A 27,871-nucleotide genomic window follows, 5' to 3' on the forward strand; every position below is an offset into this window, starting at 1 on the left:
AGGTTGTTATATTGGCTTCTGGTCTCTTTACCAGACAAAAATCCCATTTGATGTCACTATACGTACGGGATTATCCCCTTAGCTTTAGTCTTCGAAGGTTCTTTCTTTTCTATCCAGTTTTCTCTTAAGACTCCTACCCTATCTTTTCCCCTTATGGGTAATTTTAAATATTTTAAAGTTCACCCCTTAAAGGACACGTTTGTTTATTTCTTATCTTAATCTGAATATTCCTATAGGAAATATGTTGGTATAGGCCACTTCCTACAATAAATTATAAATATTTAAAAATACTGATAGATATACATACTACTTTTAGCAGGATATTTAAATGTGCACTTAACTGCTTAAGATTGGCTCTAAATTAACCTTTATTTTAGGACATTCTTGATTTGGTTTTAGACTGGTTTGGTTTTGAGTCTCAGAACAGTAAAAAAGATCTTGTAGTTAAAAGTTTATAAATCAGGTAATAAACAACAAGAAGATTTAATGCTGAAGGTGAACTAAACTGATGTTTTGCAACTAATACTAAAAAACTGATAGAAGAGAAAAATAATACGTTTGGAAAATTAAAGTATTTCATCTTTTAGTTTTTGATATGTGCTGTGCTTTTTAAATTTCAAGACTTTTCCTGAACTTGGATGCAAGAATCAACTGTAACAAACACATTCTTGCATCAACAGCTTATTAATAATTTTGTAAGTATTATCTAAGAATCTCAATTGGAAGTTACTAGCTGGTGTAGGGATTTAGAAAAGAAGCATTTATGTCTGCAGAAATTTAACTGAAACATTGGACCTCCATAGCCTCTGGATTTTCTGAAATTAGGTAATTAATGAAATGGGCCACCTAAAGCTTTATATAGCAAGAGCAGCTTCCTACTTTCTTCTAGTATTAAAAATGAAATTTATTTATTTTTAAAAAACTCATAAGGTAATAAGTTATGATTTTCCTGTGAATGACATATTCTTGAAGGAGTGGCTCCATCCTTTCCTGCATTCTAAATGCATTTTATGGATGTATATCTGGGATTTGCTGTAAAAAAAAAAAAAAAAAATGTTCCAGAGTGTTCAAACATTCACTTGAGGGATATTTAATTGTCATAGCACATTGTTCAGGGTTGATTGCAATTTTAGAAGCAAAACATGTATCTTTTTAGTTTTAACTTTTTATCTGTTAAAAATCCATTCATATTATAGTATGTAATTAGAAGTTTACAGAACTATTGCCTCCTTTTATCATTGAAGTTAATTGTTACAAACCATATTTCAGTCTTTTCCACTCTACAGAAAAATTGGATTTATACTGATGATTGAGATTATGGTAGTATTTCTATTCCATTCAAAGGCCCAGGGTTTGTGTCCAGGCAGAAATTACTAAGTATGTCCTCTTAGAACTAAATGATGTCTGAAGTGGTAGAAATGAAAGCCTCTGCATTCAATGTACATTTTGAGGATTCTGACTGGGAATTCGAAAAGAAAAGGGCAACTTCTACACCTGCTGCTCTACAATAGCATTTACCCTAATGTTGATCTGATAAGAGTGATAAGACATCTTGGGATACAATCTTTTAACTCACAGGGTCTGACACCAGCTGATCCAGGCATTTATCGTTGATGCAAAACTCAGGAGTCATCTAGTTTGAGCATCTAATTTCTTTTTCCAATTTATTGTATTTATGTTGAAAGCTTATGGAAAATGAACCTAATCCAAAAAACCCAAAACTGTTGAGAGAGAAGCAGAAAATATTCCAGTGGCAAATAAGGTGGGTGTTTATTTCATTTGGTGTTTCACTGTGTTGGTGACCTCAGTAATGGCGTGATGATATTTTTCTGAGGCTGACTTGAATTCCACCAGATGCTTCTCATAACTTTTGATGGCTGCTTGGAGCTGCGTTTTCTCCACTGCTCCCAGAATGGCACGGAAGATCATATCAATGCCGAGGCCAAGAACAGCAACTCCTATACCACCAAGGAGGGAAGCACCAATTTCAGCTAACGCAGTGACCAACTTGTTAATTATACCAGTTGTGACATTGGAGCCCACAAGTTTAACAGTCACTGCACTGGCTGCAGAAGTAGCTTCTCCCAGGATGACTGAAATAACCTTTTGTACTATTGCAATTTTCTCTGTTTCCCTTTCCTTAATATCCTGAAGTTTTCTGTAAAGGGTTGGCTCTAGTTTATCTTTTAGTGCTTCATCAACCTTTTGCAATTCCTTCTGGATTTTCATCACAGCTTGGATGATGATATCACAATTTTCTTTGATGGTCCCATTTCTTTTCATCTCAATGGAGGCTAGGCTGCACCCCAAATGCATGTTTAAAACTCCAATCAGCTCATTGGTGGCATGGAAGCTGTCAGACAAGCAGTCAAGGAGCTGTTGGTGAAGACGGTTTACTTCTTCCCGCCTCCTTGGGTTCTCCGGGTAGAGGAGGTCACTCTGAGCCATATTTCAAATATGATCTCTGAAAAATAAAATGGTAATTTTTCACTAGAAATCTTAAAAAATATCTGCTGTCTGCGTGGATTTGACCAGGAAATCTTTTACTTCATAATAGCAAAGTAGCACTATGCTATGTAAGGAATTGCTCAGAAAACTCAACAAGTTCTTCAGAAGAATTATTTTTATGAAACTTGAAGTCAGTGTGTGGAAATGTGGGCAACAGAATACAACCTATTGATGGATTATTAAAGAATTACATTTTGTGGTGAGGGGAAGTCCTAGATAAGAAATATTTGTGTTTATGAAACCTCTGACTATCAATAAATAAATGTGATTATTTCCAAGTAGTGTTTAATAACATATTCGAAACAGATTGCAGTTTGAAATGGTTAGCTCTTAATAACCAGAGTTAATGGTTAGCTCCTTTATTTCTCCAACCTCTGATCACCACATTGAATAGACCTACCAGATTGATTTCTACAATATTTGGAGTTAAATTAGTAGGGCTAGAAGACTATTAAGATCTCTTAGTTTACAGGGCTATTAATATATAATTTTGTTTATATACTCTTATTTTAATTTATGATATTCAAATCACTTCATGTATTTTTAAAGACAAATTCTCTAAGCCTAAGGGACATTGAAAGGCAAATAAAACAGAATCTTTACAAGAAATCCTTGTGATGAGAGTATATATTCAAGATTCCTTGGACTAAAATCTCACTTGAGGAGAAAGTGGCCATGGTGCAGGGGACAGTGCCGTTATGACTGTCTTTCTGATTTCTCCATTTGCAAAGCTTATAAGTTAAGTTATTTAGAATGATCTATATTGTACTTGGCTATGACTAAGCTAAGTTAGAGTTAGCCTTAGGGGAAAAAAAAATGCCATTTCACAGAAGTAATAAGGAATAAGCACTAAAGTACACCAGAGAATGAATAAAATAAGCCTGGTAGGAGCCATCTTGTGTAAAAGCTTGAGCCTAATAAAAACAATGATACTCAATATGTATACCTTGAGTAGGATTCCTATGTGCCTTGCATTTTTATTTTTCATTTAAACTCTTGGGAGAAAAAGGGAAAACAGAGTTCCATATATCTGTGTGAGATCTGGTGCATTCTTTTTTTGAGTAAACGGTATCTTGAATAATCTGGGCCCTGTTTTAGGACCATGGTTTTTAGCCTAGATAGGGGAACTTGAGAAGCATGGGAGAAAGGAATGAAGGTGTTTTTCTCTCAAGAAAGGAAATGTGAAAATAATCTATCCTCCAACTCATAAAGATAGAATTTGGAAATGAAGAAGGGAAGATTAAAAAAAACAATGGTATAGGAACATAATCATCTATGCTGTTCAATTTTAAAAAATGTACTGGTACTCCTGGTGGAATAAACTTTATCATGGTCTGAAATTCATTTTTATCTTTGATTCAGATTCAGTACATAAACACACACATGCACGACAGAATTTTTTTTTTCAAGACAGTACTTAGAAAATATCTCAATTCCATTTAAAGAAATTGTTTGTTGAGGGTCTATTAAGTAGTCCCCAAATTCACCATCTGGTTGCAAACTGAAATTTGATAACCACAAATTTGAACTTTGATTTCTCTCTTTTCTTCTAGAAAATTTCTATTCAACTTTTTTCTTTCTTTCTTTCTTTCTTTCTTTCTTTCTTTCTTTCTTTCTTTCTTTCTTTCTTTCTTTCTTTCGTTCGTTCGTTCTTTCTTTCTTTCTCTCTTTCTTTCTTTCTCTCTTTCTTTCTTTTTTTCTTGGCTCCTAGTTTTCAGATTTTATGAAATAAAAAGTTCTGACTTTGAATTCAGAGACTCATCGACTTCATTCCGATTCAGATAATTATGTGAACAGTGTCTTTCTCACCTTGAAAAAGTGGAAAATATCTCTAGCAACTATCATCTGCCATTATCTGAAAATGTAACTTCCGGAAAAAGTGTGTGGTTCTGTTTACCTCAAGATAAACAAATGGAAAAATGAAACTTCCTCCTGGATGGGAGGTTGCATACTTCCAAATAATCAATTCCTTCTCAACAAATTAATTATTTTAACACAACTTGACAATCATAAAATATATCTGAAAGAATGAATAAGTATGACTTTTCTTTTTCAGGAAAAGTAATAATGGTAATTTTTCCTTCTCAAATACTAAAACTATCAAAATACAATATTAACCAGTATAGTATTGTATAGGGAAAGAATAGTTGGAATTATGGAACAAAGTTAATTCTCAAAGCAAACCCTCCTGTACATTTGATTTAATATATAATAAATGTAGAATCTCAAATTTATGTTAAATGAAGTTATTTCATAAATACTCCTGGCATAATGGGATAGTTTTAGGGGTTAAAAGTTAATTTAAAAATGTTACTATCATAATATATGTAAAGAACCCAACTAATAAAATAGAAGAAAATGGATAATTTTCAAATGTTTGTATGGAGAAGACTATAAACTTAAAACCATTGAAAGAAAGTCATACAAAAATTTGACTAACAAAGGTGACCATGTAAAAGGAACTAAAAACAAACTGGGAAAAATGAACTGTCAAGTTCTAAAGAATGTTGTTATTAATAAGAAAAACAGTAATAATCTAATAGCTAAATAAGCAAACAACTCTGAAGAGACAGTAAAAGAAGAAATAGTAGCTAATTGAGGAAAAAAGTTCAGTCTTATTAGAAATCAAAGACACAGTACTTCTTCAGCTACAGAAGTAATATTTTCTTTCTTTACATACTGAAACCCTTGCACATGCACTTTTATAGTCAGGTGATCCAGTCATCGATTCATAATTTTGTGTCAATAAGTTTGAGTAAGCGACATCGAGATGTGCTCAGAATTATTTTTCACATATAATAAAAAAGAACTCATTTTTCTGAGTCTGGCTTACCTTCCTAGCTCTTTTCTTCTTGGGGAAGGGCTTTGGGAAAGTTTCTTATGCGAATATCTTCAGCAGGCCCGCTACCATACTTGCTCCAGTACTAAACACAGTTCAGGATTATTTCTATCCCCAAAGTGAGATAAATGCTAGCGAATTAGGTGGAGGAGAGGTGGGGTTTGAAGGTGAAACTAATGAATTATTTCTTGGACAGGTGAAATTTGAAGAGTCTGGCGAAGAAAGCAATTTAATAATTCAGTAACAATTTATCTAATGGAGTAGCGCCCTACTATGTATAAGGTAGTATGCTAGGCTCCCTGCTTGGAGCACACAAAAATGATAAAGACATGGTCCCTGCTTTCACAGAATTTCTAACCTAGGTAAAAAGTTGAGATGGTAAAATTACATGTCAACTTGAAAGTAATATGCCATTCAATGTTATAGAAAGAGGTGGCGCTTGACTTGTGCAAATTCAAATTTTAAACAAGTCACACTTTAGTCTATATTGACTCTGGGTCGGTATGGAGACACTCAGTCATTCAGGGAAGATTAACAACTTGCACCCCTTTTAATTTGTTGCTCTTAGATATGTGCTTGACATTTGGAGGAGAAAACTACAGTTGGTAATGTACAGCGTTTTCACTATAGCCCATGACAATTTAGTTTTGACTCTCAAATTGCTTACTTCACTCAGCAAAACAAAAGCCCTTCAATTAATTGGAGTCACCCTTAAAGATTGTAGGTATTACTTAGGCAATGGCTAAGTGATGTCTTACTAAGAATATATGGTACTGTACCTAAAAGGAATTCTGGACAATTTACTTTGCTCTATTTTATTAACTTTTAATTCATGACCTTTTAAATATTGACTTTGAAATTCAATATTAAAAAATCATTTTAAAGTCGTTTAGAAAATGACTTTTAAAGATTGGTACCAGCAGGTAACTAAGTGGTCTACTTAATCCAGCTCTGATTACTTGTACCTTTTGTATGGTAAATGTAAATTTTTACGTTATTTGTTTTCACATGATAGTGCGCCCTGTCAGTTAAACATTTTCTGTGGGCTGTTACTATCTACTTCCGCGCAGCAGTGTTTGTTCTGTTACGTGTGTATTTTATTTTAGTGGCTCGTGAAATAGGTTCTAAAGAGCCCTGGGGCAGCCTGGTGGGAAATCACTAGTCAGTAGGGGGCGCTCTTGGTCTCTTGTTGCCTATTTCACCCCAGCCTATGCTGAAGCAGCTGGGCTTAAAAAAATTTTTTTTTACTGTATTTTTTCCCATTACCATTTAGTCCCGTTATACTCCCCACCCCACAGTCACCACACTGTTGTCCATGTCTGTGAGTCCTTCCTTTTTTGTTCAATCCCTCCACCCCCTAACTGACCCCCACCCCAACCCCTTAGCTGTTATCCTGCTTTGAGTCTATTTTGCTTGTTAGTTCAGTTTGTTCATTAGATTCCATGTATGAGTAAAATCACATGGTATTTGTCTTTCTCTGACTGGCTTATTTCACTTAGCATAATGTTATCCAGGTCCATCCATACTGTTGCAAAGGGTAAAATTATCTTCTCTTTTATAGTCGAGCAGTATTCCATTGTGTAAATGTCCCATAGTTGTTTTATCCAGTCATCTACCCTGTTTCCCTGTGTTGCCCGAATGCTCTGTTGCTAAAACAGAATTTGGAATTTATGTGTATTTTAACTTGTTATTTCATTAAAAAAGAAGTAAATAAATTTGGGAACACCAGTGATCAGCCTGTCTAGGATGTTGGAATGGAAACAAAGGCTAGTTTTAATCAGATAGATTCTTGTGGAATTCATGTCAATTTTGTTGAATTGAATAGGAAGTATTCAAGATTAAAAGAGCATGTAAGACTTGGTAGAAATATATTGATGATTGTATCTGAAAGTTAAGGTTTATTTAGTGATATTATATAATTGTTTTAGTTTTTCAGGAAAGAAACCACCCTACAAAGTGAAAATGTATTGATTATCACATATTCAAATAAAAAATCCTTAGGATACTTTGTGAATAACTGTGGTACATTGACTGTCAAATGCTATAGAAATTTAAAGAGATAAATTAATATTGAGGTGATTAGTGGAGGCTTCATGTAGAAAGTGACATGTGATATGTGCTTTGATAGTGTAGAATTATAACAAAGAAATTAAAAATAAAATATTTGATAAGACAAAGTATTTTAAAATATAAAGTCAATAGCACTATTGTGTTCTTAGTACTGGTAGTATCAGTGTGTAAGGCATAGAGGAGGTCAATGGTTCATGCTGGATCAAATGTCACTGAACCACCTGCCATGCTAGTCCTATATTATATCGGGCTAGTTTTTTTGAGACACAGTCTACAGGAGGGCCAATTAATGCCATTAATTGGCTTGACAGTATAGACTATTGATTGACAGGTGCATTTATAGGTGTGGGTGGGCGGCAAGTAATGAAACTTGTCTCAGCAATTCAGTTTATTCATAAGCTGTAGATATTACATGTCTTCTCCTGAACAACGACTTTTAAGAGAACTCTGTATTCTGTAGAAGACAATTTTTATGATATGTTGACTTTAGAACTCTTCCATGTGTTGCTCATCTGATAATATGCCAGGTGGTTTGGATAAGATTCTGACATTTAGGGTGATTGGTCAAGAGACTTTGATGAGAAATCCATATAGATTTCTGCCAAATAAATATAGGGGAAGAATTTCTTGATGTAAATCAACACATATTTATCCATCTATATAGCTTGAGATAAGATGTAAGTTCTTGTTAGTGGTAGTCTCAAGTAAATATTAGAATTATAAACTTCAATGGCGTGAACCAAAACTTTCAGAAAGACTCAGACCTTTAAGAAAGGTCATTCCGTAAGGCTTCCCAACATCTTGCGTTTTACTTGTAAACCTTATAATGTATGCTCATTCTAGAATTAAATTGTTCTTTACATTAAAAAAAAAGCCAATAGTACAAATATATAAACATTTTAAAATTGAGGAAGAAATACACTCATAAACCTATAATCTTAATTTTTTTGTTATTCTTTTCCCAAGTTTGTTTAAATGTATAAGTATTTTTACAAAGTTGTAATAATAATATAAATAAAAATTTAATCTTATATTGATTTAGTTAAACACCAATATACCTAGTTTTATAATCATTTCATTGGTTATATAAAATATTCCATAAAATATCTTTACTAAAGTTTAATAAATCCACAATTGTTTTACTATCATAATATTCCAATGAACATTTTCATACTCATAGTCCCTCTCCCCTTCTAGTATCTGGCTTATTTTCTCAGGATAAATTTATGGAAGAATTATATAATTAATAATAATTAAAATTTTTATTACTTTTGATAAGTATTGCAGATTGCATTCCAAACTTTTACAATGCCACAAAAATATTTTTTATAGCAGTATATTGGATCTGTTTCAAAGTCATAGATGGTTCTGTTAAATATCAATTTGGGAAGCAAAAGTTAAATTTCAAGAAGAATTCTTGCCTTTGTAGAAATACATACTGAAATCATTAATGATGAAATGCAGTTTCTGAGATCTGCTTACAAATTATCTAGAAGGGAGAGTGGAATAGGGTTATAGAGGAAATAAGATGGTCCTGTGTTGATAATTTTTGAAGATGGGTTATAGGGACATGGGAGTTTATTATATTAATAGCTTCACTTCTGTGCATGTTTTAACTTTTCCCATAATAACAATTATTAAAAAAGAAAGAAAAGCAATATGATCCTGTCTAAGCATCTGATGTTCAGTATTCAGTATTCACTGAGGTTTTATGTTGCTCTCTGCTGTCACTTTTCCTCACTATTCACAATAGGTCCAGCTGTCAGGCAAGGTTCATTTATTTGGGAATGTGGGAATAAGGTCTCAGTAGTAAAGTCAGAAGCTTTTCAGGAAAAAATAACAAGTTAATAACTAGCTCTGAGCCTTCTTCTTTAATACAAAACCATGGCCTTTAATTGAAAAAAGAAACAAGTTGATCGTGGTGTGATGACACTCTCTGACGTAAATTTTTCTGAAGAATATTTCTGGTCAGAAAGCAGAATATGAATGTCATTCATCAGCATTTACCAAGTGCTTACTTGAGAAACATCTACTATATGCTTTAAGGCATTAAAAAAAAAAAAGACAATGTTACTTGCTCTCAAGAAGATAATAGTCTATTTGGAGACACACGACAAATTCTCAATAATATTTAAGTGTAATAACTTATGAAGGAGCATAAGCACTATACATTGCCTAGTGCTATATTGCATATTCATTCTTTTACAGCTACTGAGTGCTGATATTAAAGTTCAAGACATAAAAGGAAGTTTAACAATCCATGTGGACAAGACACAGTCACACCGGTGTTCATTTCCCCCTTAATCCTTTCTAAGATTTATGTCTTCACTGCTTTTTCTTCTTCTCTGACTTCATTAGTTATATACGCTGTAATTTTTCTTCTTTCTCTGGTGTCTTCAGAGAAATAAATAATCACAAAGGACATGCCATGGGGTCCTCTTGAAACAAAGTTGTTTCGTTACTCCGTTATATTTATGGCTAGGATTTGAGACTGAAATTTTATTTCAAATTGCCCATAATGAAGAACAGCATTATATCAATACTAACAGGAATACCCATATTGCTTACCTTGCTGTGTTTCTGAGTTTGGTAGTTCCAGCCGTTGTTTAGCAGTATTGTTGAAGTGCTTTCGCATGTAGTTTCATCTGGATGTTTCTGATGGAATGTGATGACTTACAGGCTGTGCTAGTCTCTGCTGGGTCCCTCTGCCTGTCTGGTTTATGGACGATTTCTGCATGGCTTAGTTCTCAGAATTCTTCTATATACTATATTATTATAAAATTAGTATTTATTAAGTAATGTAATTTGAAAGACTACTAAAGTGGTAAAACATTTAATTTTCTGCTCTTTAATAGACTTTTTATTGTTGAAAAGTGCTATGTAAGTGAACTAATTTGGTTCAGTAGAAAAGATGGCTCTTTGACTGCAGCTCTCAGATTTTGGGATTTCATCTTGCCAACTATTCTAGATATTAAGTTTGCTTTAGCTTCTGTTGCATTTGTATCTCCATCTGTTGCTGATTGCTTTATTTAGGTCCCCAAGAGATATAAATCCAAATATATTTCCAGCCAAATGTAAATTTTTTTGGTATGCTACTAATTCCTTTGACCTTTATCACTATCTTTTTTTTTTTTGTTGTTGTTATCTTGGTGAATTGTCTTAACAATATAAAAAACCTTAAAGACCAACTTGACTCTTTTCCCTTAAAGTTTAGATCAGAGTCTTCCATGCTTCATCTTTTGGATTCTTTCCTAAGCCCCTGGGATTTCTCTACAACAACACACTCAGAAGCAGGAGAGTCACTTAGCCCAGTGTAATTTTATGGAGAGACCACAGGCTTCAGCTTGAGATAGTCCTGATTTTGTGTACTCCAAGTACCACTTACTGGCCATGTAACTTTGGGAAAATGACTTAACAGAGCTCTCTAAACATCTTCATTGGTGTAATGTGAGTATGAGAACATAATTTATGGATTGTCAGGAGGATTAAATGAGATAATGCATGTAAAGCACTTGACATAGTGTCGGTCTATGGCAAAAACTTACTAAATGTGAAAGCTCTTCCTTTTATATAAACAACAATAATTTCTGTTGTTATTGAGTAGAGGATATAGGACCAAGATGCCAGCTAGGAGACATAAAATCTAAGAGTGCTGCCTATTATAGTCCTAAAGAAGGGCTAAGTGGGGTATTATTTTACTTTCGTCCCAGTGGGTCAATTTGTTCTTGATGTATCCTAGGGGGCCCCACCAGGTAGGGACATGGGAGAAAAATAAAAAAGCAGGTGTAGTCAGTGGATCTGAACTAGGGATGGATGGATGAATAGGACTTCCACAGATGTGTAGGAACTGGGGTATGGAGGAGATAATGGGGGTACAGGAAATACAAATATAAAGGAGTTGCACAGAAAATTGTAGAGCATTTTCAGGAGAAAAAAAATTAATCCACTGTGCTGGGGGGAGAAGGTATATATAAGAGCTGTGAAGGGAAGGCGAGCAGTGAAACAATGAGAGCCGCTTGTGATGAATGGTCTTAAATGCCATGCTAGGAAATTTATTTTATTCTCCTGGCAATATTGAACCATTAAATGTTTTGGTTGCAGGATAACACTAGGAGGTTTAGATTTCAGAAAGGTCGCTTTATATAAACTGCATTAGTCTGTATGAACAATAAACATGGATCAGTAACTCCAATGCTTACCATAATTGGACAAGCTATGTAAACACTTGAAAGCCTTAGTGTAAGACAAAAGGGTATAGTGTGTGTATGTCTACTACAGGAACATTTTTAGACAGGACAGACATTTTGGGAAATTGCATCAGATGGCCTTGTACTTCTTTGAAATGCTGCATTCTCTACCTCTTCAGTCTGCTGTTATCCAACTTTCAGAGTTCTCTGATAGTTACTTTATATATTTTGTGAAAAATTTTAGTTGGAATCAGTAGGAAAGGTTGTGTGGAGTGTACTTGCCCTATCTTAACTAGAACCAGAGCCTTTCTGTATAATTTTTAATACTTGATTGAATAGTTTCCACTAGATTGAATGGTTATTGAGGGTAATACCTGAAAATAGTGTCACTCCATATATCAGCATATCCAACTCACGATCCAGCACACAGTATTTGATATATGGTTTAAATTCAGTGAAACACTCCTAATTCTACTCTGGTTTAATAGTTTTGGTATTATTTTTATTAAAACACAAGACCACTTTTTCTTTAAAGCATGTGTAGTTTTCCAACCCTTGATAGGAATTATCTTCACATTCAGATAATACGTTGAGTCTTTTAAAAAATGATTAACAGATACACTTTTAGTTTTCATTTGGATTGCTGCTTTGTTTTGCAGTGCTGAAACATTTTTTTTGCTGGAGAAATGCCTTCAGGGTTAGAAAAGGATAAAGAGAGGCTGGTTCAAGCTGCCAAAACTTTTTTTTTTTTCCCACATGCAATATTTTGCTTCCTTTACACACACACTTACCGAATTGTTTAACAGCTGGATGGCTGTAAAAGAAGATGGTTATGTTAAGGATGTCTTTAAACAAATGTTCAACATTTTTAAGGAGATGCAACTTGTAGTGGGTGCAAAAGATGACAAAATGCAAAAGGAACCTTTATTTTTCAGGATTGCAACAGCTATGTGCTCAGTGGTTGAGAAGAGGACCAATGTAAAGAAGTTGCATCAGTCATCTAAAGAAGGGTTCAAAAATGGCCATATACCAATCATTGTCTCTTTGATAAACAGTGGTTACACCACTGGCAGTTTGGAATCTTCTCTTTCACTCTTCATTAAGTATCCCATCACGAATCTTCAATTAAGTGACTTCTACAGGAAAGGCACCAAAGAGCAATCAGTTCTACCACATCTGTGAAAAACGCAAGTGCAGGTCCATCCAAAACCACTATAATGGGCACTGGGAAAAAGTTGCAGGATGCACTGAAAACTGAGTACGCTAAGTATACTATTGAGTCAGCTGCAAATCAATTGGACCAAACTGTCAAAACTATGGGACCAATCTGAGAGATCCTCCAAAAAGCCTTAAAAACTGTGGAAATGAATATTTCTGGGAGTAAGAAAGCTAGACTAATAGGAGTGCAACAGATATCAGAAGCTGAAAAATGGAAGTGATCTAATCTTTCACCATGAAAGACCGTACGCTTGTAAAAGTAGGACATCTGAGATGTGTTTGTATTGGGGAAGAAAAGTTAGACAAATCTATTTGCCTACCATAAAGTCTACTCATTTGCATTGCACATGAGTGTGTGCTCTCAAGATTGCCATATTTCACAGGACACCTAATAGGAACTTTGTTGGGAATAAGAAAAGTAATTAATTATTCTAGTGCTTCATTGGAATTTCTTTTTCTAAAAATGCCTGCGTTGTTTTCCTTATTTAAACATTTCCTCATTTAAATTTTCAAATCTTATTTTCTCCTTTAAAAAGAAAATTTCTCTATACTCTGTTTGAAAGAAGTCTGAAGCATGAGAAACAAAAAAGGAGAGAAATTATGTGTGAGCACTTGATGAAGAGGGAGGAAGAAGGTATTCTATGTGCTTTTTAGCCTTTTATGCATTCAAATGCTGTCTCCCATGTGAAGCTCCTCATCTTGCCTCAGTTAGAAGGAATCTCTCTTCTGAATTTTCATGAATGGAAAACTTGATTTTCCTCTTTTTTTTTTTTGGTACTTCCTTTCTGATTTATTTGTGTTCTTTTCTTAATTTCTCCCAAGAAATTATAAAATCATAGACAATCTGGCCTAGTGTATTCAATATTTAATCCCCAAAGTGCTTTGTTCATAGTGTGGCTCAATAAGTAGATTGATATGGCACAGAAAAAAAACACATGCAAGATGTTGGGAGGCTAGTCCTAACACATTCCATCACTGCCTCACTAACAAAAGCTTACTGCAGAGCTTTCCTGGATCCTAGGTAGCCACTGACCTGCCAAAGTCCCTGTGCAATGAGCATAGAAATTATCTTTACAGATATTCAATGCTTGCTTTATTGGATGCAGAGGGCCAATGCAAGGTAGGTGACAGAAGTGTCCTTGCCCCTGATATTTTCAAAATCCCAATGTGAACGATGATAGTACTAGATGGCTGAATTCTCTACCACATGATTTTATGCCTCTGATTTCCCACTGAGTTTTTCTATCATGATACAGACCTTTCAGGAAGACTTACGGGGGCTATGTGAGTTTGGTTTTCACTTTTGCTATTTCTTATTCAAATGTCTAAGTAGCATGGACTTTCAGAATTCAAAGGTATGAAGCTAGCTCTCACTTTCATTCCATTTAGCCGAATACAAGGGTATTTGGAGATGAGGTCAAGTAACCTTCTGTCACCCCACCTATATTGTATGTTACTGGAAGAAGAGGTGGGGAACCTTCCCAACTGTGAAATTCATTGATATTTGCTTGGTATTAGATGTTTTTCTTCTCCCATATCTTTGACTTTATCTCCTCACACATCCACATGCTATCCTAAAATATGTGAATTAACAATGAATACTTAAAATCCAGTTTTCCATAAGTTCTTTGTAGGTTAACATATAACTTTAAAATTTAACTTCTTTAATAGTTTAGAAACATGTATGCACTACCCCATTACTGGCAGTGATTGTGATTTCACTAACATCTGTGCCTTGTATTTCTCAAGTTTCCATGTTTCCTCCCCTCTGAGACTACACTGATTTGGTCTTGAATACTAATAAAACTCCCTGAAGAAGATTCATTCCTTAATTATATCTCTGGGACTCAAAGCTTTTCCATTTGATGAAGAATTTGTCCTTTGTTTTCTAACTCAAGCTTCTCTGATTCGTTTTTATTTAGGACCACTAAATAAAAAATAAGGGAGTGTCCTTATATTCATTGTAACTCCCCCACTTGCTTGAGATAAAATGTTTAATTCAAATTATTTAAGCAAAAATATAATTTATTGATTCATGTAATTAAAAAGCCCACAGTATCCAGATTCAAGCATAGTTGGATCTAGGGGCTCATACACTCTCATATGGACTCATTGTTTTTCATTTCTTACTCTTTCTTTACTGTGTTAACTCCATTCTCAGGGAGATAAGGCCTCTCTCTTGGGGGCACAATAGCTGCTAGCAGCTCTAGGCTCATACTCTGTTTTTGGTAATCTTCATTCAGAAACAAACAAAGAAACAAAAAATCCCTACCCACTTCCAATACCAATGCCTAAAAAGTACCCCGAATTCCTCTCACAGACTCTGATTGGGTCATTTTCTACTCTAGCATGGATCTCTGTGTCCATGGAGAAGAAACATACCGAGTTACAGGCCTACTCATAGGCAATGGGCTGAGCCAGCTCTGCATCACTTGTTGGGGGTCAGGGGTCAGGGAGTGATTCCCTAAGGATAATCAGGGTGTCCTGACTGAAATAAAGCAAAAGGGTTTAGGAAAAGCAAAATGACAAGGTTCCTTTATATTCCACTTTTGGAAGAGATGATGACATTGATCAAAGCGGAGAGAACAATGAGAACTACAGGAGCACGGATGCATTTTTTGCTGGAAGCTGTAAAAACAAACAAAAAGATGTTTTAGGTAGCAGAGATTTAAAAGAAAACTACCTAATTTCTCTTTTGATTCATTTCTTTTTAACTTGGAAAATTTCTAATAAAAATATTTGAAGTTAGCTACTTTGAAATTAGTATCCTCAGATATTTCTAACTAATGGAACTCAGCTTGCACATTTTGCAGATGATGAAACAGGCACCAAGAAGTTAAGATATTTACTTTAGGACTAGTTGGTGGTAGGGATCTCCTAATTTTCAATCTTTATTTTTATCACCAGCATTAGCACTATCACCAATATCCCTATCTTAGTTATTATCATCTTCATTACCATTAAGGAAGTGAACATTGATTAAGTAATTTATTCTGTGCTAGAATCTGTTTTAAGCCCATGCTATAAATTAACTCATTTAATCCTCACAACAAACTTATGAGGTAATTATTCTCATTTTTTAGTTAATAAAACTGACACAGAGATGTGAAGAAATTTGTCAAACATCATACACCTACTCAGTAGTGTAGGGAGCATTCAAACTCAGGCAGTCTGGCTCAACTCTATATTTTTAACCACTATATTATCTTCTCCATATGTTGCATGACCTCATAGAATTTTTATATTATAAGGTGGGCAAAAAGTATTCACACTTCTCTTTTGGTGTGTGTGTGTGTGTGTGTGTGTGTGTGTGTGTGTGTAATGCCTTTCACAGGAAGTAGGGAAAAGTTAGCCGCCAGTTAGGTGTGACTGATAGAAGCAAAACTCGAATACAAAATAATTATTGTCAAAAAATACAATGGCATGAGAGCATAGCATGAGATGGAAACTTTTTAAAATGGTCTAAATTAACAGTAAAATCACTTCAATCAGACTTCACTGATTATTAGGGTAGAAAAGACATTTGAGGTAGAAAAACATTCAACTCTGTTATTGCCTTAATATTTAACTATATTGTTTGATAAAATGACCAGATGATGGAGAAATATTTTCCCATACTTTTACTTAATATATAAAATCCTTTGAGTTTCCTGGGATTTTTATTTGGAATTCTATATATATGAGCAGTAATTTTCAAACAAAATCATTTATTTATTTATTTATTGGGAGACCCCCAGCTCTGTAACAATTCCTTCCTCTCAGACTTAAGACCGTTTATAATCTTATAAAGGACAACGGGTGAAGGTCTCATGCTCCTCTAGCTGCTTCAAGCTGGACATGGCCATCGTCCTACGTACCCTTGGGTCTAGAAATCCCTAATAAACATGGGGGTGTGGAGGGGAGGGTGGCCTTCCCACATGGGGTAGAATCTTGCAGAGTCCAGGTCAGTTGGCTGTCCCTGGACAATGGCATGCTTCTCAAACCTCTAATTTTTAACAATTAAAGTAGACAAGGAAGATTACATACATACGTATTTCTAATATTTTGTCAAAGTTTGTGTTAAAATTGTATTATCTGAATCCTCAGACACCTAGGAACTATTAATACTGCTTTAGCAGGTCATTTATTGAAAGATTCTCAAACATTTTTATTTTGTTTATTCTTCCCTGAATCTAGATATCACAAAGACCTCCAACCCCACGCTTTCTTACATTTCAGTGGGATATGATTCTAATGAGGAGTTATCAGAAAATATTAATTCACAGTGAAACAATATAGCAGAAAAAGATTATGGTTTTGGAGCTTTGGTGTTGAAGCTCTGCCCCTAGCTGCCTGGCTTGACCATGTTAGTTACTTTCTAGGGCTCCAGTTTTCTAATCTGTCAAATGACAGTATTGCAAGGTTTTTTGAAATACTTATGATCACTATCACTGCTCTTCACTTTCCTCCACTGCTATTAGAATGATGCTCAAATAAGAGACAAACTTATAGACATTACTATATTGTAATCATATTCATCCTTCAAAAGCATCTCTTAAGCCCCCTTTCATGATAACTAGGATGTTAAAAGTGTCTTATTTTCTCAGGTTACAGTAACTTTTCTATCTCTCTTGTTATGTTTTCTTTACCTCTGTTATGGTCATTATCATTTCTACCTCACATTAGTTTTCAACACAGGTGATATATTTAGAAGGATAAATAAAAATATCTGTGAATTAAATTAATTATAATCTATAAAGTCTTTCATTTGAGAATACCTCACTTTACTTTTACTTTTGTGTTTGTCTTTACTTTTCTTCTAGACTATCTATTTTATGCTTTTTATTTCCTCTATACCCTAGTATAATATTTTTCAAATTGGAAGTGGTCATCCATTAATGGTTTGTGACATCAGTTTTGTAGGCCATGACCATCATTCTCTAATAATGTAACAGGTTAGAATAAAAAACACTAGAGTTACACAGCATGTGCAAAGATAAACTGTTGCCTTGTTACATATGCATTTGTGTATAATTTATATATTTATGTATATGCAAAGTGAGTTATAATGTAAATAGTGACAGTCATGGAAGATTGAAACTAATGGTAGGTTCTCAGTAACATTTTTGGATGGACAAATAAATCTCCTAAAAGCAATTTATAGAGAAAATTGTCCTGGACTTTTTGTTCAGAAACATGGGAAAGGGCCTCACTGTTGTTATGTACAAACTGTTTGGAAAATCTCACATAAATCATCTGACCTCTTTAAACCTCATATTCACAATAGTATAGTGGGGTCGATAACCAATATATAGGATAGTTGTAAGAATTAAGCACATAATGTGTGTGACAGTCTTTTGTAAACTAATTGCTTCACGACTATAATTTTACTGGTGTGTTATAACCTAATTTTGGTCATGTCTGCCTTAGGGTATACAGTCTGGGGAGAAATACATAATTATTATGCTTTTTCTTTCATGAAGCCTGAATTTGTCAATTATTATCAGACCATTCAGGAAGAAACATTCAAGCTCTTGAATAAAAGCAAAAACAGTAAAACTGGCAGGCAGTATATCTAGTTAATCTATTACATGGAGACAAATGCTATCTATAGCTTCTTTCTGTCAATGCACAGAGAGTAATAGGCGTTAATCTTTTAGAATGTTATCTAGGAAAAAGTTGGCACTCAAAAAATAATAAACATTATTTCTTTTGTCTCTTCCTTTGTTCCTATTCTTACTGTGAATATTACTGAAGCACACATTTGCACCATTGAACTATTACTCCACTTCCATGTGCAAAGTACTTTCCTGGAGTTTTTCAGTTGTGTTTGAGATGGTGGATACTGCTTGCTACCACCTCTTCTCTAGGCAAGTATTGCTCCATTTTATAAATGAAGAAACAGGCTCAAAGGTTGTCATTTACACAAGGTCACATAGCTACTAACATATGCCCAGGTTTTTTTACTGGCTCGGAGACTGTTCTCTTTCCACCACGCCCTGGGGCCTCCAAGATTCATTCAATTACATGTTCATTCATTCTGATCTGTGAAATGAGAGCATCTCAAGGTTTTTGGAGATACTATGATCAGAGATAAACACTCCACTTTGAGGTGAATGTGTTGCCACAAAGAGAGAAAACTAATGTGAGAAAATTGAAACCTAGAATCACAGAAAACAAAAAATAGGAAGTTAATAAAATAAATAATAATAAATGTAATGATGGCTAAAAAGGTTTGAGTACTTACACATATCAGATACTGTTCTAAGTGTGTTTAGCTTGCAGAATCTTATAAGGTAAATTTTACTTAAAAAATTATTTCTATTTTAAAAAAACAAACACAGAGAGACTAAGCCACTTGCCCATGTTTTCACTGCTAAAAACTGGCAAGGTTAACATGTAAATCCAGGCTTAGTACAAACAATTGACTATATTTTTTTCTAGAAACATGCTTAAGAATTTTGATTATGTTAAACATTTTAACAAATAAATCCCTCTTCTTTGTGAATTCAATGATACAAAACAGAGCATGTATTTGTGTGTCTACAGATTTTTGGCACAGATTATTTTGCTGAAGAAGTGACATTGAAGGTCAAATAACTAACATAACATACTTTGAGTCTTTCCATGGGCCTGAAAAACATTTGTTTCTATGGTAACCAGTATAGGTCGTGTAAGGGCTGATAGAAGAATTAGAAGGGAAAACTTAGTTTAGAATGTCTTAAACAATTTTCCTTTTGCAAATTCACTTCCTTAAATATATCATGCTATTAATTTGACCTCTCTACTTTCTGAAGGCGACAAGCACCTGAGAAGTCTTTGAATGTGAGAACTGAAGTTGCAAGTTAACAAAACCAACTTTGAAATAAATTAAAGGACTGGAATACTCTTTAATCTTCTGTCTCTTCATTGGGAGAAATACAGTGTCCAGGCTGGCCAGTTTTTAAAGGTATTTATGTTGGCTTTCAAATATCATGTCTGCCATGTTAAGAGGGAATGGGAGAGGAAGCAGAAGTTACTGGCTCATAGGGACTTTGGGGAACCTAGAATAGCTTATAGGTTCCCTAGTAAAAGAAATGGAAAGCGTAAGAAACAGTCTCCCGAGGAGATTCAACTTTCATAAGAAATTGGATATCAGTACTCCAGAGTGCCATCTGTGAATTCTCTAGGCTAAGGAGAATCATGTAGGCCAGGTGACTGGGAGAAGTGAAGTGGGTAAAAGTAGCTATGTAGAAAATCAGGTCTGATGAGGGGATTCAAAAGGAACAGAATAGGCTGAACTAAATGGCTGGGTTGGTGAAGCATGGGGTTGTCTGTGGGCTTCACTTTAAAACTGGTTTCTCTTTTCTATCCTAAAGGCTTGGAAAGAAAGGGCCCAGAGGTCTGAGAAGGGGGAAACCTAAAATATTTCCCTCAGCCCAAACTAAGTATAGTGGGCAAAAGAATTTTGGACAGATGTGATGTGCCTGGCACACCTTCCTCCAAGGAGCCTCCACCCCCCAATATGGGACATTAAAAAATTAATCCCTACCTTTTTTTCATCTAGTGGTTATGAACTGAATGATGCCTTCTAACCCTGTTGCCAAATCTGTTGCACCCAGAATACAACAAGAATGCCAGCCTGTTAAACCAAACATGCTGTTGTCCAGGGACAGCCAACTGACCTGCAGTCTGCAAGATCCTTCCCCCGTGTGGGAAGCCCACCCTCCTCTCCACACCCCCACTCTTATTAGGGATTTCTGGACCCAAGGGTAGGTAGGACGATGACCATGTTCAGCTCAAAGCAGCTAGAGGAGCACGAGACCTTCGACCATTGTCCTTTATAAGATTATAAAGGATCTTAAGTCTGAGAGGGGGGAATTGTTATAAAAAATTAATTAATTAATTTTAAAAAAGAAGAAGAATATAGGAAAAAGGGTGAAACCAAAGAACTTGTATGCATGACCCATGGACATGAACTAAGGGGGGTGGGATTGTTTGGGGAAGGGGGTTACTGGGTGGAGGAGAGCAAAGGGGGGAAAATTGGAATTATTGTAACAACATAATCAATAAAGTATACAAAAAAAAAAGGAGCAGAATATGTCATCCCAAAATATGCCTCTTTGGCATAATGGTTATTTTGAGCTGAAGGTTATCAAGGCCCAGCAGACTCAGGAAAAGCTTTTTACTTCCCCCTTAACTGCCTAAAAGAATTAAAAAGGGGTCCTATACCAAGAAGAGAGCTACTACTAAAGATAGTTTTTTGATATCAAAGAGATTTATCTGAATTGCAGGGCAAACACATTTATTTACCAAACATGTACTCTTCTCGCCTTCCTATGAATTGTCTTCCTCCTCTCTGAAGCCCCGGCTCCCTGTCCCTTCCTTAGCGCAGAACATTATAAGTTTTACTTGTCTGGCTGCCTTTGAATCTCATATTTTATGGGGCTTCTGTATGTGTAAAATTAATTTTTCTTGTTAATCTGTCTTTTCATTACCAAGGGGTGTATGTGTGGGGGTGTCACCCAGGAACCTAGAAGGGCAGAGAGAAAACTTATTTTTCTTCCCCTGTAGTACATTGCCCTTAGTTCATCCCAGTGAAGGAGTCTCAGACACACCACTTCCCTCCTCCTATTGTTCATGAATGGATCAATATAATACTGCTTCAGGAGTTTGGATAAATAGAGTATTATTTATCAGTTAATAGGAATGACTTAAAGAAAGTTTCAGACATAGCTTAGTCATTAAGGAAAAACATGGCACTTAATAGCTGAAAGTATTCTGAAGCCAGTCAAAAACTTTTTAAAAAAATTAGCAGAGCTAGGTGGATATTTGTTGTGTCCATTCCAAGTCTATACAGTTTTTTTGTCCTCAACTAAAGTGACTATGCTACCAACAAACCAATGGCAGATGAGGATAGGTAAGGTGGAACCAGAGGATGAAGCGGCCTCTTCTGCAACTTTTAGTCAGAGCCCAGAGTCAAAGGACAAGTGTCATCTTTGAAGCTGGAGATTATCTTCCTCTCAGACTCTTCCAGATGGCTTTAAGACTGTGCTGGCTGGGAAGACACTTCAATTCCAGCTCTTGGTCTATGATACAATTATCTTTGAACAACATAACACTTCCTAAGAGCAGTGGTATTTTTATTCTGCCATTTATAATCTTTTTTCCCAAGGCTGCCCAAGCTGCTAATTGGCACATTTCTAAGAAAAAGATAGATGTGGTAAGCCACATGGCAAGTGATCACATTCCAGGTCATTATAATATTATGACTGCTCCTTAGTCTTACCTAGATGTTGAAACTTCTAGAATGTTTTCTTTTTCTAGAAAATATTAGAACTGTTTTTAGTCAATTGAGTTATAGGGTCATCTAACCCAAGGCCCAGCTCACTTAGAGGCATTAATGGGAATGCTTGATTTATTAATTCACGTATTCAACAAATATGTACCCGGGGACTAAAGTTAATAATAGTCCCCCTATTTGTCATTTATTGTATGCTAGAGAGCATAGAAATAACTTAGTATTTTATTTTATCTTCACAAGAGCCCTGTAGGGTTCTATTATCATGCTCCTTTTGTAGATGAAGAAACTTAGAGAGTTTGAGCAACTTGACTGAGAACATAGCTAAAAAGTGATAGAAGCTGTATATGAACACAAAAAGGGCGGATCTGAGACCAGATTGCCTGGATTCCATGCCAAGCTCTTAAATCCTGTGTAGTCAAGCTACTGCCACAAAGAAATTACAGAGCAACACAGGATGATTGAGTCCCTGAAGTATGATTCATGATTTCACATATCCACTCAAGACTAACCAAGCTTCCAGAATCTAGTAATATGCATGGCTTATCTCAGCTAAGCCTTAACTCAAACTCAAGTTAAATTTGTGTTTGAGTAGTTTTACCACAGGGAAGCAAAGATCATTAGTTTGGGAGGGAGAGTCTTGAAATATTTTTCTTTGAGACTTACAGAGTGGCAGAACATGGGTAATAGTTTCTATTATATGTTCCTCTCCCTCAGCTTTCTACTTCTTGATATACATGTTCTATGATTTTTCTCTTAATATATTTTACTCTGCTAGTTAACCTAGTAGAAGGGTAATTTATTGCAAATTCGTGATGACAATGAAGAAACGGTGTCCTAGTCACACGTAGTTCCAAAGAATCCTGGAACCTAGCTATGAATGTTCTCATTTATTATCAAAACTTCAGTTTTCTTCAGATTCTACTCTAAGTTGTTCATTATCCTCTACAGACACCAGACTGTTGGATTTGTGGCGTAGATACGCATTTCACTCACATGCCTGCCATCCTGACAAAGACAGGAGGGGAGGATAAAAGGTACAGTAGGTCACCTTTCCCTTGGTCTAGGGCCAGAGTGAGCAGGCCCTAGATGTCAGTGTGGATGCCAGTTTAAGGCTCTTTGCAACACTGCAACTCTGACTGGTTGAGAAATGCTGACAGCCTGAATTATTAAGAGCAGCAATAATGGTGGAGTAGAGAAAGATTCAGCGATATTTCAAAGGTAGATTCTCCCTCCTAAAATAATGACTTTGAAGCTGGGTTGAGAGTAAATAACTACATATGGATAAGGACATTCCCCCTCCCTCTGAATCAAATAGAGCACAGTGTTTGCTAAAAAACTATTGCCCTGTGATATGACTGTGGCTGGACACATACAAGGATAAAATGAAATCAGTCACATGTTTTTCTTTGAAAAAAGGAACTTTTCAATTTTTAACATATTGTGGTATCTAATTTCTCCTGCTTCGGTTTATTTTCCATAATATCATTAGAGCTCTTGCTAAAATATTGATCTAACTGATGCTCCATTCCTTAAAAACTTTTAGTGACTTCTTATTACCTATATATAGCATGAAGTTCAAAAGTTCTGAGCATGGAAGACATGAATTTTTACAGTTTGGCCCCATCAGAACCCTAAAGACCAGATCATACTCCTCCTCTTGCTATTTCTAGCCCCTTCCTGTGTCCTGCACATCCTACATTGCAGTCACCCAGAATTTTGCAGGGTCCTTGAAGTCACTAGGCTGTCTGAAATTTCTGTGATTTAGTATGCTGTTTCCTGCTTGAAATGACTTTTCCTCTCTTCTCTCACTAAAAACCCCCATTCCTACTTTAAGTCCCATGTGGTCCCCTACTCTGAAGTCTTTCTCACATTCCCTAGAGAGAATGAGTAGCTTCCGACTCTGAGCAGCCACAACCATTGGTTAAATATTGGGTGTGTTACTTGGTACTTTTGTGTGTAGATATTTGTTCATATTTTCATTTCTCATTAGACTAAAAATCCCCCTAGGTTAGTAGTTTTGCTTTATTCATTTTATTTTGCCTTGGGCCTTCTATGCCAGTTCTGGGAATATAGAAGATGCTTAATAGGTAAGCGTGAATGAATGAATCATGCCTCCTGATTTACCTTTAACGCTAAAAAAAAAAAAAAAAGAAAAAAGATTTTATTTATTTATTTTTAGAGAGGGGAAAGGAGGGAGAAAGAGAGGAAGAGAAATATCAGTGTGTGGTCACTTCTCGTGTGCCCCCAACTGGGGACCTGGCCTACAACTGAGGCATGTGCCCTGACTGGGAATTGAACTGGTGACCCTTTGGTTTGCAGGCTGGCACTCAATCCACTGAGCCACACCAGCCAGGCACCTTTAGCACTTCTTATTCATAAAATGACTATAACAAAAAAATGAGTTTGAGGGAGAAGGAACAGATGCTATGTCTTATGCACTATCATTTCTGAGGTTTACTCTCTCATCTGGAATGCCTGATATATTAGTGCCGTTGCAGAAATACATTTTCCTAGAAGAGAGGGCAAACCTGCCTTAGCGGGTTCTTTGTTTTCCCCTAATCTGTCATTTCCACCATTATTGAAGGCCAGTTTCTATGTGTTTGGCCTTTACCCCCCAAGCCCACTCAGAAAAAATATATTTCATAAAAGAATAATAGTCTGTGATCCAGATAAGAGTGAATTCATACCTTTTAGCAGCTCACAGTTATATGTGCTCAGACTTCCAGTTGACTGCAATTGCAACCAATTTCCTGTTGGGTGGTAGCTCATATTTACAACTTCAAACAACTCATAGGGAGGGACCAGGACCTCCATCTTGAGAGAGAAATCTTGTACAGGTGCACCCAGGCAGGTAAGTATGGTAAACAGAGTTTTGTTCTCAAACTTCTGTGCCTCTTCTCTTAAGAGGGAGGTGGAGAGGAATTGGCCAAATCGAATGATGGCACCTATATAGGCTTCCAAGTAGAAATCAGCCTCATGATACACCTCATAACACAGATAGTCATGCTTCATTATGATCTCTTTCCTCAGCAGCTGGATTGCTGAGGTCAGGTAGTAATGTAGATATTTGAAATGGAATGAATGTTTGTACTGCCATGGAGATCTGGCAGCACTGACCATGGCTCTAGTGAAGTCAGAGCGAACCTTGCTCAACGTGTAAACCAAGATGGCCACAGCATGTGCGAAAGTCATGTTCATAGGGAGAGCTTTATCCCGGTTCAGCCAGGTTAAATAGGCATTATGCCAGGCCCTAGAATAATTCCTATGGGCTCCTAGCTCTTTTGTGAAATAATCCCCTTGACTTAGCTCCTCCATGACCTGTTGGCTGCAGCCTTGGTATTGATCATCAAAGGAATCTGGCGCCAAGTCAAAGTTGATTTTAATAGCAGCCTATAAGAAAAGAAAAATATTGATTATATATTTTTTCAAATCAGATGGTGACTCTGATTGCAGGTTTTCTGGACTCTATGAGACTGTCTCCTCAAGACCAACATTTACTGTTACTGAAGTTATTTACACTCATAATCATTCCACTGCTCCAGTCCTTCCTGTATCAGTGACATGTGTTAGAGATTAAATTTGGTTTGATAAATATCACTGAAAGCTCAGAAATGCTCATCTCCCCAGGGAGGAAGTGACCATTTTTGTATCACCAAAATCACAGTATTTTTTATTTTTTTCATATTGGGCATATTGAAGAAAACAATTAATAATCTAAAGTTTGGTTTTACTTTCTATTTCCTCTACTGACCCCCTTCACATTCCCTCATGGGTGTTTTAAGGACTATCTCTTTTTAAAAATACCTAAAAGCTATAGTAAGCCTTTGAATTTTATTTAAGAAAAGACTTAAGTGATGAATGATGTTGGGTATTCCAAGGGCATCCCCAGTAAATAACAGCCCTCGCCTTTGTTCAGGCTCTGAAAAAAATTGAGAAAAAAAGAGCAAATACAAAGACTAAAATATCATTTTTATTAATGAATAATGTCATGTTGGGGCACACATCTTCAGGTCTGATGGCGAGTGGTCTTGTTAGGAATAAACCCCAGAATGAGGCAGACTTGCCCACTCAGCGACAGTTAGTACTGACTTGCAGCCTACCCAGGCAAGATTCTTGTCATGGAGGAACACAGATCTCTTGGCTTTTGCCATCAGGCTAGCCCCCAGGAGGAAGAAAAACAGAGTTACACTCAGCATACCCAGCTATTCTTTCTTATGCTTCCAGTCAAGTAAATTTGCCCACCTTCAGGGTAGCAGAGTGTATAAAGATTTGGGCAGTAGTTGAGAGTGTGCCTAGAAAAGTCACTTTTCTTGGAAATCAGGAGTGTGAAAAACACATTTTCTAATGGGTAACCAATTGAATATTACTTACTGATACCTAGTGCATATTAAACTGAAGTTAGAGTTTGAACGTAAGTTTACTAAGTACCATCAGTCCATCAACCACAGCCATATTTCCATGACCTAAATTCCAAGATGTTTCCTGCTTGACCAAAAGAAAGAAAAAAAAAGATGCTTTTCTAATACACAGTACTCATTAAGGAGTATATCAAAAAATAAAGTTCCACCCAGTCAATGTCAAAGATGTTGAGGCTGAAACTAAAATAAAAATACTACTTGGTATTTTGACTGTTATTTATGTTAAGCCATCTAGTTATGTGTAAATTGGAACAAATTTTTAAGTACTTTTAATGAATAACTCTTTACAGCAAGTTTACAAGTAAATCTAGAGACTCTATTTAAGCCAAAAAAAATTAATAATGTCACATTTTGTCAAATCTCATTATGACAAACTAAAACTTTATTATAGTACGAATGCCAGATAGTCTACGATCTTTTAACATTAGGTTGTTTTCCCTTATGTGGAACTTTAAATTAAAATACTTCTTTTGAGTTGATTCATATGATACAGTTAAAAGCCAAATAGACCTGGTTAATTTTGCATTATTTGTCCTACAAAAGCTGTGTTTTGTGGAGAGTCCAGAAAATAATGTCAGTCTACTAGCTTCTATAATGTCAAATGTATAAACTGTAAATAATTCCACAACTTTAAATAATTGTTTTCCAAACTCATCATTAGCATAATTTAAGATGTCTGAATGAAATTAGATCCCAAGTGCCTAAAGGTTATTGAAAAGTTATCATGAGGAGGAAGCTCTACTGGAGCTTCAGTCATCCAGAAATCACCTCTTCAACTGCACCCTACCAGGGAACTCACCGTGGGTCTCTGCAGGCCAGCCAACAGCAGCAGGAGAAGCTGAGCTTGAAGGAGCCAGGTTCCCATCCCAGGAGCTGTAGTTGTTGGGAGAAGAATCTTCCTGCATCTGCTGGTCAACGGACAGCATTTGTTTGTGTTAAATGTACTTATCTCTTGCAGCCTCATCCTGAAATGAGTTCTCAGAGTTCTCCGTTGGGCTTCTCTATGCATGAGCCTCAGCAAGAACCTTCCTTGCTAATGTCTATGTTGAGAATTCTGTTGACTGCTACCAACTTCATAGCAAAGTTGAAATTTGAAATAGCCAGACTTGTGCACCAAACAAGGAGTTCTAAAGTGAATTGAAGTTAGTTTCCAATGAAAAAAAATTCCTAATCTAATCTGTATGCAGAGGAATTCCAAAGTCCTGTTTAGGGTCAGACTCAGCAACTCAGCCTCAACTTAGGGAGGCAGGAGAAGGCACACACTGTACAGTGTTGGAACCAAGTGGTATTATCTTAAGCGACAGGCTTTCACTGCAAGGGATATGATTGGCTCTTGCTTGCTGCTGGGAAGATACCACTTCAAGATGGG

At 35.8% G+C, this 27,871-nt stretch overlaps 3 protein-coding genes across 3 annotated transcripts; 1 reads left to right on the forward strand and 2 right to left on the reverse strand.

The window, feature by feature from the left end:
• Nucleotides 1–1,209: 1,209 nt before the first annotated feature.
• On the reverse strand, nucleotides 1,210–10,127 carry SMCO3 (single-pass membrane protein with coiled-coil domains 3). Its single transcript, XM_090275458.1, has 2 exons — nucleotides 9,986–10,127; nucleotides 1,210–2,464 (listed from the first exon to the last, which is right to left on the reverse strand). Exon 2 carries the CDS (start codon nucleotides 2,446–2,448, stop codon nucleotides 1,771–1,773), a length of 678 nt encoding a protein of 225 aa, XP_090131584.1. The 5' UTR covers nucleotides 2,449–2,464; nucleotides 9,986–10,127; the 3' UTR covers nucleotides 1,210–1,770.
• A 2,163-nt stretch (nucleotides 10,128–12,290) lies between these two features.
• CUNH12orf60 (chromosome unknown C12orf60 homolog) lies at nucleotides 12,291–13,043 on the forward strand. The gene is given in 3 exon segments (XM_090276059.1): nucleotides 12,291–12,353; nucleotides 12,355–12,766; nucleotides 12,769–13,043. Coding segments are annotated over 3 exon segments (750 nt in total).
• Nucleotides 13,044–13,904: 861 nt separating this feature from the next.
• ART4 (ADP-ribosyltransferase 4 (inactive) (Dombrock blood group)) lies at nucleotides 13,905–27,752 on the reverse strand. The gene is made up of 3 exons (XM_090272882.1): nucleotides 27,302–27,752; nucleotides 24,772–25,474; nucleotides 13,905–15,450 (listed from the first exon to the last, which is right to left on the reverse strand). The coding sequence occupies exons 1-3, from the start codon at nucleotides 27,509–27,511 to the stop codon at nucleotides 15,359–15,361; spliced, it is 1,005 nt and encodes a 334-aa protein (XP_090129008.1). The 5' UTR covers nucleotides 27,512–27,752; the 3' UTR covers nucleotides 13,905–15,358.
• Between the last annotated feature and the right edge of the window lie 119 nt (nucleotides 27,753–27,871).

Source organism: Furipterus horrens, unplaced genomic scaffold (assembly GCF_987537825.1).
Source record: "Furipterus horrens unplaced genomic scaffold, mFurHor1.1.pri manual_scaffold_4, whole genome shotgun sequence".
Lineage (NCBI taxonomy): Eukaryota > Metazoa > Chordata > Mammalia > Chiroptera > Furipteridae > Furipterus > Furipterus horrens.